Source organism: Syngnathoides biaculeatus, chromosome 10, assembly GCF_019802595.1.
Source record: "Syngnathoides biaculeatus isolate LvHL_M chromosome 10, ASM1980259v1, whole genome shotgun sequence".
Classification (NCBI taxonomy): domain Eukaryota; kingdom Metazoa; phylum Chordata; class Actinopteri; order Syngnathiformes; family Syngnathidae; genus Syngnathoides; species Syngnathoides biaculeatus.
In genome coordinates this window covers 15,735,569-15,751,400 of record NC_084649.1, presented here as the reverse complement: position 1 = coordinate 15,751,400, position 15,832 = coordinate 15,735,569, and the positions used below count along the sequence as shown (strand labels likewise).

General features: G+C 43.3%; 2 protein-coding genes across 6 annotated transcripts; both read left to right on the top strand.

Moving 5' to 3' along the window:
* Positions 1-446: 446 nt before the first annotated feature.
* Positions 447-10,399, top strand: LOC133507568 (anti-Muellerian hormone type-2 receptor-like). Of its 5 annotated transcripts, XR_009796845.1 has the most exons (12): positions 447-547; positions 1,677-1,868; positions 2,876-3,034; positions 4,370-4,459; positions 5,215-5,309; positions 6,989-7,207; positions 8,052-8,166; positions 8,224-8,384; positions 8,458-8,611; positions 8,688-8,818; positions 9,042-9,178; positions 9,265-10,399. XR_009796845.1 is itself a non-coding variant. In XM_061832751.1 (11 exons), exons 1-11 carry the CDS (start codon positions 508-510, stop codon positions 9,361-9,363), a joined length of 1,443 nt encoding a protein of 480 aa, XP_061688735.1. In that variant the 5' UTR covers positions 447-507; the 3' UTR covers positions 9,364-10,399. The 5 variants fall into 5 exon arrangements, 4 of the variants coding, with proteins under 4 accessions (XP_061688735.1, XP_061688734.1, XP_061688733.1 ...); XM_061832751.1 differs by lacking the exon at positions 8,688-8,818 and having other exon boundaries at positions 8,242-8,384; XM_061832750.1 differs by lacking the exon at positions 8,688-8,818 and having other exon boundaries at positions 8,239-8,384.
* A 285-nt stretch (positions 10,400-10,684) lies between these two features.
* Positions 10,685-14,768, top strand: prr13 (proline rich 13). Its single transcript, XM_061832754.1, has 4 exons — positions 10,685-10,837; positions 11,804-11,847; positions 11,930-12,414; positions 14,360-14,768. Exons 2-4 carry the CDS (start codon positions 11,832-11,834, stop codon positions 14,411-14,413), a joined length of 555 nt encoding a protein of 184 aa, XP_061688738.1. The 5' UTR covers positions 10,685-10,837; positions 11,804-11,831; the 3' UTR covers positions 14,414-14,768.
* Positions 14,769-15,832: the final 1,064 nt, after the last annotated feature.

Genomic DNA, 15,832 nt, shown 5'->3' with positions numbered 1-15,832 from the left:
CAAATATTTTACTTTTGTGCACATTATATAGTAGATGAAAATGTAACTCCTTTGAAAGTGCAATTTTTTTAAAAATCCGTTTTTTAGTTGTACCTGGATTCCTGATGGGAGTGGCACACTGATCCACCCCATCAAAAAAATTGAATAATCTGTTTTCATATAAGATTGTCTGCATCATCTAATTGACAAAAACTCCAAATTTGTGAGTGCTCCCCCCGTACCCCCTTTGTGGATCTTGAAACGTCCACTTTTCCAGGAGGTTGAATTTTGACACCCCCCCCCCCCCCCCCCCCGCAACGCTTGCCCACATGTTCATCCCCATTCTAGGTGTTCCTAATGTTATGGCCAAGATGATGTTTGTGTGTGCTGGTGCAGGTGTGCGCTTGTGGGAGTGATACAGGGACGTGTGGGAAACTCCCCTTACATTCCCATGACTGACTGAGAGGGGGGGGGGGGCAAGACAATCTTACAGCCTTGCTCATCGGCCAGTCCAGGCTCCGAGTGACCATGTTACTACGTCGCTTCCCACTGTTCCTGCTGGCGCTGGGTGAGTCAACTTTCCTAATATTAAACCCCCTTTTATTTAATCTTTTTTTACACATAATATACACAAAATGATGCTCAAGTCGTTTTGGGGACACAGTAGGTGTTTACTGTCAGCATAATACTAATAATTGATAAACTGTGGATGGAATACACATTAGGGATGGGCGATTTACTACTCTTCCCTAATTGAGTACGTGGAAATGATCGATTACCAAATTGTTTTTTTCATCCATCCATTGTCTTTGCTGCTTATCCTCACAAGGGTTGCAGGGAGTGCTGGAGCCTATCCCAGCTGTCAATGGGCAGGAGGTGGGGTACACCATGAACTGGTCGCCAGCCAATCGCAAGGCACATAGAGACAAACAGCCGCACTCACAATCACACCTAGGGGCAATTTAGAGGGTCCAATTAATGTTGCATGTTTTTGGGATGTTGGAGGAAACCGGAGTGCCCGAAGAAAACCCACGCAGACACGGGGAGAACATGCAAACTCCACACAGGTGGGTCCAAAATTTATCCCGGGACCTCAGAACTGTGAGGCCAACGCTTCACCAGCTGCGCCACCGGGCCGCCCCAAATTATTTTTTTTCCAGATGGAATTAATTTTTGTTCATTGTAAGTGGAAGGAAAACATGGAGGGAAAATGTATCCTTTAATCTGTTTTTATAGACTTTTATTTTATTCTTTAAAATTAATACGGTAATTTTTAATTTAAAAAAATGAGAGAACCCTCATATCTGACACCCGGTTCATTAATACTGAATCAATAGTGCATCATAATTAATTTACAACTCTTATTCAATCAACAGAATGTTACCATACTCCATTGTTTCCCTACCTTTAGTGAGCCTAGGCACATATTTTGCATTCTTGTATTGATTGATAGACAAAGATATTGTACATTATTGGTTGTAAATAAATGTGAATTGAACTCCTATCTAAAGGCACCGCTGTATTTGAGGGAGGTGTTAATGTGTAAGTTTTCAATGAAAACATGGCTACTTCTCGAGGAAATTCAGGAAACATTCACGCAAACCAGATATTATCATCAACCTTGTAGTACATAATGACATTGACCCAGCGAAGTCCAACTCCAGCCGTCATCAAATTCACTTCCTCTCTCTTCCCAGAATGCATCTTTCCTCGTGCCTCCAGCCGGTCGGCGGGTGAGAGGAGGCAGTGCGCCTTCCAGGTCACCCCGCAGAACAGTGAATACCTGAAAGCGGGCAACGTGAGCGGCTCGGTGCAGCTGTGCGAGTACACCGACTGCTGCGTGGGCTACTACGTTGCCGTCCGAGGGCAACTGCACGTCGACGTCCTCGGTGAGAACGCGAGCCCACTCGTAGTTTTGCAGTTTTTTTCAGCATTGGGGAAAATCAGCTGGAAAGCGTTGGCCTCACAGTTCTGACGTCCCGGGTTCGATTTCGGACCCACCTATGTGGAGTTTGCATGCCCTCCCCGTGCCTGCGTGGGTTTTCTTCGGGCACTCCGGTTTCCTCCCACATCCCAACAACATGCAACATTAATTGGACACTCTAAATTGGCCCTAGGTGTGATTGTGAGTGGAGCTGTTTGTCTCTATGTGCCCTGCGATTGGCTGGCGACCAGTTCAGGGTGTACCCCGCCTCCTGCCCGTTGACAGCTGGGATAGGCTCCAGCATGCCTCGTGACCCTTGTGAGGATTAGCGGCAAAAGAAGGACGGATGGATATTACAAGAATAAAGCACTACACTTTAATGCTAGTTTTAGCTCATATTCGAATCGTAATATGAGCAAAAGTCAACTTTTTAGATACTTTTTGGGCTTTAAGCCATAATTTAAAGTCATATTTTGGGAATAAAACATGTTTTAGATTAAAGTAATAATAAAAAAAGTTCAATATTTTTTTGGAATAAAGATGACGTTTTAACCTAAAAAATGTCCTTTTTTCTCTCAATTTTTTATACTATAGCTTTTACGCATTTGCATTTAAAAAAAAAACCCCGTAGATTTTCCCTGAAAACATTGACTTTAATTTGAAAATATGCTCTTATGTCTGCAAAATCCGAGTACAGTAATCTAAAAAAAATGCTTCATACCAGACAAAAAAAAAAAAAAAAAATCATTCACAATTTTTTTTTTTTTTAATTTTAAATCTCGACTATATACAGTTCGATTCTTACAGAGTTAAAAATTCATTCTCCCAAATATCCAACTTGATTCTTATAAATAACACGACTTGGACAGTTTGCAGTTTCTCTTGAAGTACATCTTTATCTCTCAACGGTCCTTTGCCGTGACGTGACTGTCTTTCATTCTGCATCTGACTGCTGCCGTCTTCTTGTTCAAGCGTGCGACGTGACCGAAAAGTCTTGCCCGGAGGCCACCTGTAAGGCGCAGACGCGCTTCAACAAGCAGGTGGTGAAGTGTGTGTGCAGCGCGCACCTCTGCAACCGCAACCTCACGTGGACCGATCAGCCCGAAGGCCCGGTGCCCTCCGCCTCCGTGGGTAAGATCCTGATGCCTTTGCCGCTTTTAAAACCAGGAAAAGAGAAAAAGGAAAACATTACAATTGGATGGGGATACTTCCACAAATGCCTCCTGCAGTATTTTTTTTATTTATCACTTTCTAGACACTTTAGTTCCTGTGAAGAGTTCAAACACAAACGCAGACACCTTTGTTTTTTTCTGTATTTGGTAAAATGTTTTTTTTATTATTATTTCTGGTTTTCAGATTAAAGTTAATCTTTATTTAGCGTATTCTAAGAGATAAATTAATACACTCGTGAAGAAAAAAAAACACAGTGGTACGTTGGTTCCCTCTAGTGGTCCACAAAGTAATAACCGAGTATGGTTCTGTTGTATTTAAACCACTAGGTCAATACATCCATCCATCCATTTTCGATGCCGCTTATCCTCACAAGGGTCGCAGAGAGTGCTGGAGCCTATCCCAGGTGTCAACGGGCAGGAGGCGGGGTACACCCTGAACTGGTTGCCAGCCAATCTCAGGCCATATGGAGACAAACAGCCACACTGACAATCACACCTTGGGGCAATTTAGTGTCCGATTAATGTTGCATGTTGTTGGGATGTGGGAGGAAACCGGAGTGCCCGGTGAAAACCCACGCAGGCACGTGGAGAACATGCAAACTCCACACAGGCGGAGCCGGGATCGAACCCGGGTCCTCACAACTGTGAGGCCAACACTTTACCAGAGGACCCACCGTGCCACCTCATTTGAATCAAAATCATCACAATATCACCACCTAACGTATCATTTAAATACTCAGGTAGTACATGTAATAATCTCAATTCATTCACACAGAGGTGACATGCAGGTGCATCTCAATTAAAAAATTTCCAATAAAATGATTTTATATTTGTATTATATTTTATATATATATTAAATATTACATTATATATTTATATTATATTTCCATTTATTTCACTTTAATTATTAAACTTTATTTCAGTAATTCAATTCAAAAAGTGAATTCAAAGAATTTGTCACACAAGTTTGATGATGATAGTGTACATCGAAGAAAATCCCCAAATTTACCATAACATTTGAATGTTACATTCTAAAGTAGAATTTGGGTAAGACTTGTTTTGCAATACCTTGAATGCATCCGTGTAATATGTGGACCAATTAAATGGAGATGGCCTGAGCTAAAAAGTCTCCTTCGTCATTTATGCAACAACGCCTAACGGTATTTGGTTTTAAAGTTCACTTTCACTTGGGATAAACTCCAGTACAGTACTGTGTACCAGTAATGTTATACAAAAGGTTTGAATGAAGGCCTGAAAAGACTTGGAACAAATTCTGTGTGTTTTGTCCTGGCAGATGAAACCTGGGTTGTCATTGTCGCCATTGTGCTGGTCCTGTGCCTGGCGCTCGTGGCGGCGCAACTGAGATGTCTCTCGCGACACAAAAGTAACATTTTCCTTTCCTTTCATTTCACTCACTCAAAGCTTCATTCATTTTGCACGTTTCGTGTACGCGAAATGCAGCACAAAGTGGTGTACATAATAAAAGGGACAAAACCGGACAAACGTCCTTTTTGTACCCCCGCAGAACAAATGAAATAATAAGACTTGATCTCATTGCGTCGTGGTTCTGTGTCGAATGTCACGGTTTTTATCAAGGTGAGCAACGTTTTCAGTGTCGGAGATGAAAGACAAACCCTGGTATGGTATGTCCCGTCCCCCGTGCTTGCTTTTTGTCTGGCCTTGCAACTGTTTCTTTCCCCGCAGAGCTGACCTTGGTGCTTCTCTCTGCCGTAAACGCTCCCTGAACCCACTTGGGCTCCTTTTATTCCCTCAAATAGTAACAATAATCTATGCCGCGCGCCACTGAATTCCTATGTTGCGTGTTCGGGTTGGACGAAAGTAACACTATGAAAAGGGTAGCCCCAAAGTAGGTAAACACTTTCAGTTGTTTATTTACATCCCATTTTTAAACATCTATTCCGATTACGTTGATTGAACACATTCTAACCTCAAAATGTCCCTTTTGAACATTCCTCAAAACAAATTCCCATCTTTCCTTTGTCCTTCCTTTCTGCCTTTCCCCATCTTTCTTTCAGGGTAAAATGCATGCTCCATACGATTTAAGTCTGGAAATTGACTTTTGTGCCTTGTCCCCTGATTTTCATTGTCTGATTTGTATGTTCTTTTTTCCGACTTTAGAGAAAACCCAAGCTTCCCTCAGCACCTCTCCAATGTGTGCCTGCCAAACAACGCAACTGTCCCAGATTGACGTCGCCGATGTTCAACTGCATCAGGTAAACCGTTGGACTGTGTCAAATCTTGTCACAAAAATACTTGGTCCTGGTGTACTATACAGTGAAGAAAATAAGTATTTGAACACCCTGCTATATTGAAAGTTCTCCCACTTAGAAATTATGGAGGGGTCTGAAATTTTCATCATAGGTGCATGTCCACTGTGAGAGAGAGATAATCTAAAAAGAAAAATCCAGAAATCACAATGTATGATTTTTTTTAACGATTTATTTGTATGATACAGCTGCAAAAAAGTATTTGAACACCTGAGAAAACCAATGTTAATATTTGGTACAGTAGCCTTTGTTTGCAATTACAGAGGTCAAATGTTTCCTGTCGTTGTTCACCAGGATTGCACACACTGCAAGAGGGATTTTGGCCCACTCCTCCACACAGATCTTCTCTAGATCAGACAGGTTCCTGGGCTGTCGCTGAGAAACACGGAGTTTCAGCTCTCTCCAAATATTTTCTATTGGGTTTAGGTCTAGAGACTGACTAGACCACGCCAGAACCTTGATATGCATCTTCCGGAGCCAGTCCTTGGTTTTCCTGACTGTGTGCTTCGGGTCATTGTCATGTTGACCCAGCCACGACCCATCTTCAATCTTCTGGCTAAGAAAAAGAGATTATTCCCAAAATCTCACAATACATGGCCGTGGTCATCCTCTCCTTAATATAGTGCAGTCGTACTGTCCCATGTGCAGAAAAACACCCCCAAAGCATGATGCTACCACCCTCATGCTTCATAGTAGGGATGGTGTTCCTGGGATGGAACTCATCATTCGTCTTCCTCCAAACACGGTTAGTGAAATTATGACCAAAAAGTTCCATTTTGGTCTCATCTGACCGCAAAACTTTTCCCATGACTCCTCTGTATCATCCAAATGGTCATTGGCAAACTTAAGACTGGCCTTGACATGTGCTGGTTTAAGCAGGGGAACCTTCCGTGCCATGCATGATTTCAAACCATGACGTCTTAGTGTATTACCAACAGTCACCTTGGAAACGGTGGTCCCAGCTCTTTTCAGGTCATTGACCAAGTCCTGTCGTGTAGTCGTGGTCTGATTTCTCACCTTTCTAAGGATCATTGAGGCCCCACGAGGTGATAACTTGCATGGGGCCCCACTCTGATTGAGGTTGACTGTCATGTTTAGCTTCTTCCATTTCCTAATGATTGCTCCAACAGTGGACCTTTTTTCACCAAGCTGCTTGGCAATTTCTCCGTAGCCCTCTCCATTTGTGTGTAGTTGTACAATTTTGTCTCTGGTGTCTTTGGACAGCTCTTTGACCTTGGCCATGTTACAGGTTTGAGTCTTACTGATTGCATGGGGTGGACAGGGGTCTTTATGCAGCTTACGACCTCACACAGGTGCATTTGATTCAGGATAAAACATGGAGTGGAGGTGGACTTTTAAAGGCAGACTAACAGGTGTTTGAGCGTCAGAATTCTAGCTGATAGACAGGTGCTCAAATACTTATTTGCGGCTGTATCACACAAATAAATAATTAAAAAAACCATGCATTGTAATTTCTGGATTTTTCTTTTTAAATTATCTCTCTCACAGTGGACATGCACCTAAAATGAAAATTTCAGACACCTCCATGATTTCTAAGTGTGAGAACTTGCAACATAGCAGGGTGTTCAAATACTTATTTTCTTCACTGTATATCTCGCTCTCAGATCGCGGGCCGCGGGCATTTTGCCACGGTGTGGCGAGCCACGTATCGAGGATCCGCGGTGGCCGCCAAAGTTATCCCCGCCGCCGCAAAGCACGTGTTCATCTCTGAGAAGGACGTCTACGAGCTCCCGCTGATGAACCACGCCAGCATCATCCACTTCCTGGGCGCCGGGAGGTCTGACGACGGCAGCTGGCTCCTTGTCTTGCAATTTGCGGAATATGTGAGTGTCAAAATACGACCGATGCAAAGATTGTGCATAACTCCCTTCATGCGTCTGTTTTCGTGGGTGCGAGTACTGTAATTTCCAGCCGTTAAGCCGCGACTTTTTTCACACGCTTTCTACCCTGCGGTTTATGCGGTGATGCGGCTAATTTGTGCATTTTTTTTTCCAACGGCCGCAAGGGGGCACTCGAGTGGAAAAGGTAAGAGTGAGACCGGTGGAATATATGCGCCGAGGAAGTGACTTTTACAGGACCAACCCTGTTACCGCTATGCTAGTGTGTTACTGCTGTGTCTCAGTGATTTTTACCAGCATGTTTTTTTTTTCCAACCGGCCCTGTTAGCGCAGTGGCCCTCGCATTAGCGTTAGCGCAGCGGCGCTAGCGTTAAACTCTCTGTGTACCGTCTTTCTTTGTAAACTTCTCGTGTTTCCTTGTAAATATCGTGGGTTTCAATGTGGGCACTTGTGGCTTTTACAAAGCTGCGGTGTATGTATGTACCAAATGGTATTTCCTTTACAAATGTACTGGGTGAGGCTTATAGCCAGGTGCGCTCTGTAGGCCGGGAATTCCGGTAGTTTGTTTTGTTTTCAGTTCAAATGTTTTCATTCGACAGCAAAGAACTGTCCTCGCTGTTCCAATATTTTTGGAAAGGAGTGTGCAGTTATTGAGACCCAAATGGAGTTCTGTTGTCATCTTTGTTGCATAAAATGTTTGTTCCAGCACATCGCACGACTGCCGCACAATATTTCACGTTTTAATGTTCTTTAGGGATGTGCAAATTGTGAATTTTGCTATGTTCCGGGTCCTCTTGTGTTGGCTAAATGTTCCACTGTTGATTTTCAGGGCTCTCTGCACTCGTTCCTGCGTCTGCACACCAGCAGCTGGCCAACGTCTCTCAAGCTGTGCTTGTCTTTATCACAGGGCCTCTCCTATCTCCACTCGGATCTGCACACGCAAGGTATTTCCGTTTTTACTTCCGATTGGTGCGATGGCCTTTTCCATTTTTGAAATTCAGATTCTGCTTTTTCAGAAGGTCACAAACCTCCAGTGGCCCACAGAGACTTGTGCAGCTTCAATGTTCTCGTCCGGGGAGACGGCACCTGTGCCCTGTGTGACTTCGGCAACTCCGCCATCCTGCGCTCGCACTCGGGCCACCGGCAAGCGGGAAACGCAATGGTGTGACGACTCTTTTAAGTGACTGCGTTGGGATGTCACGCGCTCATGGTGCGAGATTTGGGTCCGTCCGCAGGGTCACGCTCAAACGCCGGGCACCCTGTGCTACATGTCCCCCGAGATCTTGGAGGGTTCTGTGAACCTCAGCGGCTGGTGTCTGCACGGGGACGTCTACGCTTTGGGTTTGGTGCTCTGGGAGATCTGCATGCGCTGCTCCGACTTTTTCGAAGGTGAAATCCACGACCCGCACTCATGGGCCACATCTTTAGGCACAGCTCTCAGAACCAATCTCCTTCGCTAGTGCAGAGGCCGTGCAGTGCCTGAGGGGTTGCCATGTCTGCCTCACACGTCTGAGCTTAGGGGCTCAAATCTCAGCTGCAGCATTTCTGGTGCGGGGTTTGGATGTTCTACCCCGTACTTGCGCGGGCATCCTCCGGGTACTCCAGGTTCCTCCCACCTATGTGAATGGAATGTGAGCGTGAATGGTAGTTTGTTTGCCCTGCGATTAACTGGCGACCAATACAGGGTATATTGACTACGCCTCTAAATCAGCCTGGGATAGGCTTTAGCTCACCTGCTACCCTAATGAGGACAAGCACGATGGATAATGGACGGCTCCAGTGTCCAGCGAGTGTCTTCTCGGTGTTTCTGTGTGTGCAGACGGTGGCGTGCCACAGCACCTGCTACCTTATGAAGCCGAGCTGGGCGGCTTGTTGACATGGGAGAGCCTCACCATTCATGTGTCCCACAAGGAGGTAAGACCCTCCATACCCGACCATTGGCAGCTCCTGAAACAGGTACGTTTTATTTTTTTTCCCCACCTAACAAGTTCATAATTTAGGGATTGAGTTAAAGCATTGAAGGACGCTTTGGTTGGTCTCAGGGGCCGGCGCTGCAGGATCTACTCAGAGAGTGTTGGGACTTGGACCCGGATGCCAGGCTGACTGCTCAGTGTGTCGTGGACAGACTCGTCTCCCTTTAGTCACATTCTTCAGGATAACACTTTTTAATTTTTTTTTTTTTTTACGCCTTGTCTATTTGAGTCTTAAGAGACATTTTATGCATTTTTTGCCCAGTTTGAAACTGTTCCAATGTGTTTTAGAATCAATTAAGAAATACCTATCCATCCATTTTCTTTGCCGCTTATCCTCACGAGGCGTGCTGGAGCCTATTCCAGCTCTCAACGGGCAGGAGGCGGGGTACACCGTGAACTGGTTGCCAGCCAATCGCAGGGCACACAGAGACAAACATCTGCATGCACAATCACACCTAGGGGCAATTTAGTGTCCAATTAATGTTGCATGTTTTTGGGATGTGGGAGGAAACCGGAGTTCCCGGAGAAAACCCACGCAGGCACGGGGAGAACATGCAAACTCCACACAGGCGGGGCCGGGATCGAACCCGGGTCCTCAGAACTGTGAGGCCAACGCTTTACCAGCTGATTTGCCCAATTACTGTAAGAAATATTTTTAGTTAAAATAGTGAGGTAATGAATGAGGAACCTGATTGGCAATGTAACATGCCACATGTTGGGTTCTGCTCCAAAGTTCCCAACCGCCAAGTTGGGACCAAGTCCAAGTGTCCAGTTGGTTCTGATGTTACGCCATCAGCTGGTGGACCAGGAGTCCATGTTCAAGCACTTTGAGGACCTTGAAACTGGAAAAAGGTGATACAAGCAAAAGCCCATTTACCATCTATCGAGGTGCTTGCTTTTAATGTGTGCGACTCTGTTTCACCAACACGACACACAAACACTAGTGAATTTTGACATCATTTAAAACGCAAGAAAGGCAGTTATTTGCATTACTGCACACAAAGTCTTCAAATTTTCAAAGTGACTCATTGATGTGAAACCTTGCAGAAATTGAACTGAATTCACGTTATTTTTACAAAAGTTTAATTTATTATGATTTTATTTAAAGTGATGTTGCGCAATGTTTGAATTTGCATATGTTTATATTTTTTGTGTTCTTGACATTCATGCTGTGATTTAAAAAATAAAAATCACAAGATGCTTACTTGTTCGGTGGATTTCAGTCGCAATGGCGAAAGCTGTTTACTGTTTCTTATTTGATTGATTATTTTTTAGGCCTTAACAAGTGTTTTTCATAATCAGAATCAGCTTTATTCGCCAAGTATGTGACAACACACATACAATTTTGTCTCCGGTAGTTGGTGGAGCCCATATCAGACAAATATTTACCGTAATTCTGACTTTCATAAGTCAAACAGCGAGCGGCGTCGCCAACTGAGGAGTCAATGTATGACTTCCGCAAGTGTACCTAATGAAGTGTCCGTCTCCATTTATTTCCGTGACGTGTTCATGTCACGCAAATTGCGTGGGCGTGTCGAGGCTGGGCGCGGCTCGCCATGCGCTGCGCAAATTGCGCATGTTTGTTTCTTTCCTGTTGCTGCTCCCGAATACGGAAGACAAAACAATTTGAGGGCAGATTGAGGTGAGTTTCGCGATCGCGTCATACTTAAATATTGCACTTATGTATTACACATAATTAATACGCGTTTATCTAAAAAATATCAAAGTTATATCATCAAGGTAGAGGGATTCATGATTGCCGTAGTTGGGTTCAGTGATGTTCGATATTTTGTTAAAAACTTCACCAAAATGGCGACACATTTTTTTGTATTTTATTATGGGCTTTGGTAAACAAAATAGCGAAATATTGTTACTCAAGTAAGGGTACTAATATTTGGTAAGAGTGTCACTTGAGTAAAAAATCCTGAAAGTAAAAAAAAAAAAAAAACTTTAGTCTAGTGTCAATAGACGAAGCACAGTCGAAGGCGTCTTGGGCGGTCATGTGACTTCATTGTGCCGTTTGATTGGTGGACTAGATTAAAAGTAAAGTAAACAGCAAAATTGCCCACGGAATAGTCAATAAATAAGTAGCCTCCACCATTTTGATCATTGGACCAGAGTACAAGTACTTTCTTTGTAACAATTACTCAAACAAAAGTAAAACCTATGCAGTATTAAATTGTACTTATCAAAATAGTTCTCCTTGAGTAAATATGGCAGCTTAATACCCATCTCTGATTATGAGTTACAGTCTACTGGCGGTGGTTCGACTTTTTTATTTTAATTTGTCATTCTTTGATCGTTGTTTTTTCTTTTATTTTTGCATTTATTTGTTTTCATTCTGTCTTTCATTCTTCGGTCCTTCCATTGGTTATTTGAACAACTTTTTTGCATCTGTATAATTTTTGACGTAATTTATCATTGATTATATTACAGATTTTCAATTTAGTTTGTCTCCATATTATTTTTTGTCAGTACTGCTTTTATTTTAATTGGTAACCACAGTTTTTTTTTTTTAAGCAGGTACTGAAAATGCAAGTGAGTACATATGGGAATGTTATTTTCCAATGAAATGTTAATCCGTCCATTTTTCTCCATGTCCTTCCAGAACTTTCTATAACACCTGAAGTGTAAGAATGTGGCCAAATCAAGGTATATATAATTTTTTTTTTAATTTAAATGTGGGTACAGAATGGCATCTAACTGTAAATATTGGTGTATGTTTACAATTCAGGTCCACCCAACCCAGCCTTCCCCCCTGGTTACAACCCCGCATTTCCCTCCATCCCCCCCGCAGGTGCTTTCCCCCAGCCCCCACGCCAACAGTACCCGCCCGTCCAGTACCCAGCAGGCGTCAATCCAGCAATGATACCCAACATATTACCGCCAACCGCCCCGTCCCACGCCACGGTTCGGGGACCGCACTCCTACCCCTTGGCACCCGGCGGGTATCCGGTAGCCCTCGGCGGAGTTGTCCACCCTGGTGCGTACCCGCACTCCCCGAAAGGCCACCACCACAAAAAAAAGGACCACCACAAAAACAAGGCCCATCACTACCATGGGGGGGTCAACCCCATCAATCCCTTGAGCGGGGCACTAGGTGGGGGCCTCGCTGGCATGGCCATGGGAATGGTGGGACATAAACACCACAAGAAGTTGAAGAAGGGGAAGAAGCTGAAGGGGCACAAGATGCACGGCCATCACCATCATGGCGGCAAGGTGAGATGGGCACCACTCTCACACCATGCGTCCAGTCTAACTAAATAGAGTCCTACCTCTACTTACGAACATCTCTCGTAATGAAAAATTCCGGTTACGAAAAGTAAAAAAATTGGCGCTGGATTCGCAGCCCCCAAATTCCACGAACGTAAACATCCCATATCTTGGTTTGATAGTGGAGTGAGAGAGCTGCTCTCCCAGTGGCTGTTGCCGACGCAGCTTCCTGGCATCCTATAGAGCTCGTGCACCTACGTCATAAAATCACGTGACTTTTGTTTACCTCGCCATATTGCCGGTCAAGCTAAGCATCGCTCAATGCTAAGTCGGTTGGAGACGACACGGAAAATGTCTTGTAGCATGACGCCCGCAGTCTTGTCCGATGCTGTCAGACATTCAGAAGGTGAAAATAAACGACAGTACGTGGAAAAAATTAGCTAAACACGGCATAGAGGACCTGTATTTAATGCCGAAATCGATGTTTGCGCCGATAAGAAATTGGACTGTTAATTGGCTTCCGCTCGTCTTGGACAACTAGTTCTACACATGGATCTGATGACTAAGTCGTCGAGATTTACACGGAAAAGTTTGAAAGTGTATAAAAGTCTGGACACGTACCAATTCTTTGTTGCTGGATCTGTTCTCAGTCAGGAATAAATCCCACATAGTGATGGGTTGACAGCTTGTGAACACGGAAGCGTTCGACCACACCTTAACCTTTTCCGGAATCCATCGATCTTTTCAGCTAGTATTCAATACAAATACCAATATTTAAATAAATGATCCTTGGTTTTACACAAACTCGCATTCATTAACTAAGATTATAAAAAAAAGACAAAGAGCGAGTCGACTCCTCTGTAGCGTTTCCCAAGAAGTATTTATAATGTCAAGTTGGCTCATTTGTGAACAATGCGTTAAAAAAAATAAGATGGAGTCGGCTCCTCCGTACACGGAGCGTGTTGCGGCCACACGTTAACCTACGTAAACCTCTGTGTGACCGACAGTTTATTTTCTTTTTTTCAATACGCATTGAATTCATTTGAGAACAATGCATATTAAAAAAAAAAACCATCTGACATGGAGAGGTTGGCTGCAACACGCTTCCGTGTATGTTGGAGACGACTCCTTTTTGGGAATTTGAGATTGAGAAGAATAATTCCTACCTGAAATGAAGTGATCGCTACACAGTCGTGTGTTTTTGGTTGGGGACCATCCATCATGTTTAATTGCCGAAATCCATCAATCGTTTCTCGTCTTTTCAGCTGGTACTCTATAGAATGCCCTCTTTGAATATCTGTCTCGTCTGTTGTGACAACCGACAGCACAACAAGTCTCGGGCATTGTGTATATTCTGCTCTGGTTCAATGTCCCCCACACTGTCCAGCAGCTCTTTTTGACCTGCAATATGGCGCCATGAAAATGGTGACGTCACGTGCACGAGCTCTATTAGCTGGAGGGACGTCAGTCTTTACCCATGATGCTTTTCGAGCGTCACCAAGTCACACGCTAGCACTTTCACACGCTCACGTCAACATTATTCCCTGTGGGAATAACTCGGTTTTGTGGTGTCTTCAGAGTCGTAGTTTTATGCAGCTACATTCTTTTTACACTTGTATAACAATTTCAACCGTGACCAATACCATTACAGATCTCTTTGTGTGAGATAATCCACTTGACATTTTCTTTCGAGGAAAAACTTATTTTAAGATTTGAACACTTTGAAGTCAATCGCCTGCGTTCCACTTTGGACGTTCCACTCTAAGTGGACGTGAGTTCATTTTGAAACTGCAGCGGCATGTGGGGGGGGGGACTAAAGCACTACTTCAGCGACATGATACATGAGAAAATTGAGTGTTGACTTTCGCAATGACCACACATAATTAAACATTACGTGTATAGTGATGGTTCCTTCCCATTAACTTTAACAAGTATTATTATGTCTTTGCAGTCCTCCAGTAGCAGCAGCAGCAGTAGTAGCAGCAGCAGCAGCGACTCTGACTGATGGCATCATCCAATGTGTATGCCACGATACAATGATCACATGACTACTTGCTAAAACATATTGCTGTGTATCAATAGACACTGAATGGATTTTCTGGGTCGATACTGCTCTTCAAGACTATATATAAAGGGGAAAACTGGTAAAAGGTATTATTAGGGAATACTTCAACACACTTCATGTAAATGACACACGGCACTATTCTACAGGCTGCGTTTTGTATCATTGTAGAAATTCTCTCTGGGCATGTCACCGATAATATGTTGTTGTCATATCACTGTTGGGGAAACTAATCCATGAAAATAACCTATAGAGATTTGCTATCATAAATATATATATAAAAACTGCATCAACGATCCTTGTCTGTGCTGTTATTTCAAGTCTTCAAGTCAAAACTTGCATTATTTTTAGTTCAAAAAGTGAAAGACATTAAATCACATGGAGTGGAATATTTCATGATTTATTCCCTCCATCCATTTTCTTGGGTGCTTATCCTCACAAGGGTCGCAGGAGTGCTGGAGCCTATCCCATCTGTCACGGGCAGGAGGCAGAGCACACCCTGAATTGGTTGCCAGCCAATCGCAGGGCACATGGAGACAGACAACTGTCGCACTCACAATCACACCTAGGGGCAATTTGGAGTGTACAATTAATGTTGCATGTTTTTGGGATGTGGGGGGAAAACCCACACAGGCACGGGGAGAACATGCAAACTCCACACAGCTGTGGCCGGGATTGAACCTGGGACTTCAGAACTGTGAGGCCAACGCTTTCCAGCTGTGCCACCCTCGCACCCCATGATTTGTTGTGTTTTTAAAATCATTTTGATGATTATACTTTGGACCAAATTCAAAATACCCTCAATTTCCTAGCAGATTAATTGAGATTAATTTTTTCCTCAGTGAATAACAAAAAATATATATACAGTATCCCCCCCCAACATTTAAGAATTGTGGCATCATCTGCCCAAATTTAAAATTGAAAGCAATTCACCGTTATTGAGAGGTGAATTTTAAAACTACTCTGATATATATTTTTTCTACTTTTCACCTCTTAAATGTGTCAAATAGCATCGATCCATCCATTTTCTGAACCGCTTACCTGGAGGTGTGTATGTAGACTTTTAAATAAATAAAAAAAAAACATTTAACCCAACGGGTTAACAACGGGTGTGTGTATGTATGTGCAGTGGATGTCAGATGTATACATACACTGTGTTTCTATTGGTACCCTGAAGGCATTACACAAGCAACACAAAAATGTTTGTATCGTTAGTTTTATATTGTTTCTGTATTTTGCATCTCAAACATGAGTATAGTGTTTCCCTATTGTATTTCATATTGGGTGTGTTGATTATTTTTCATACTTATTTTGAAATATTGTATTGTTTTCTGCTTTACGTTTCTCAAACATGTCAAATGT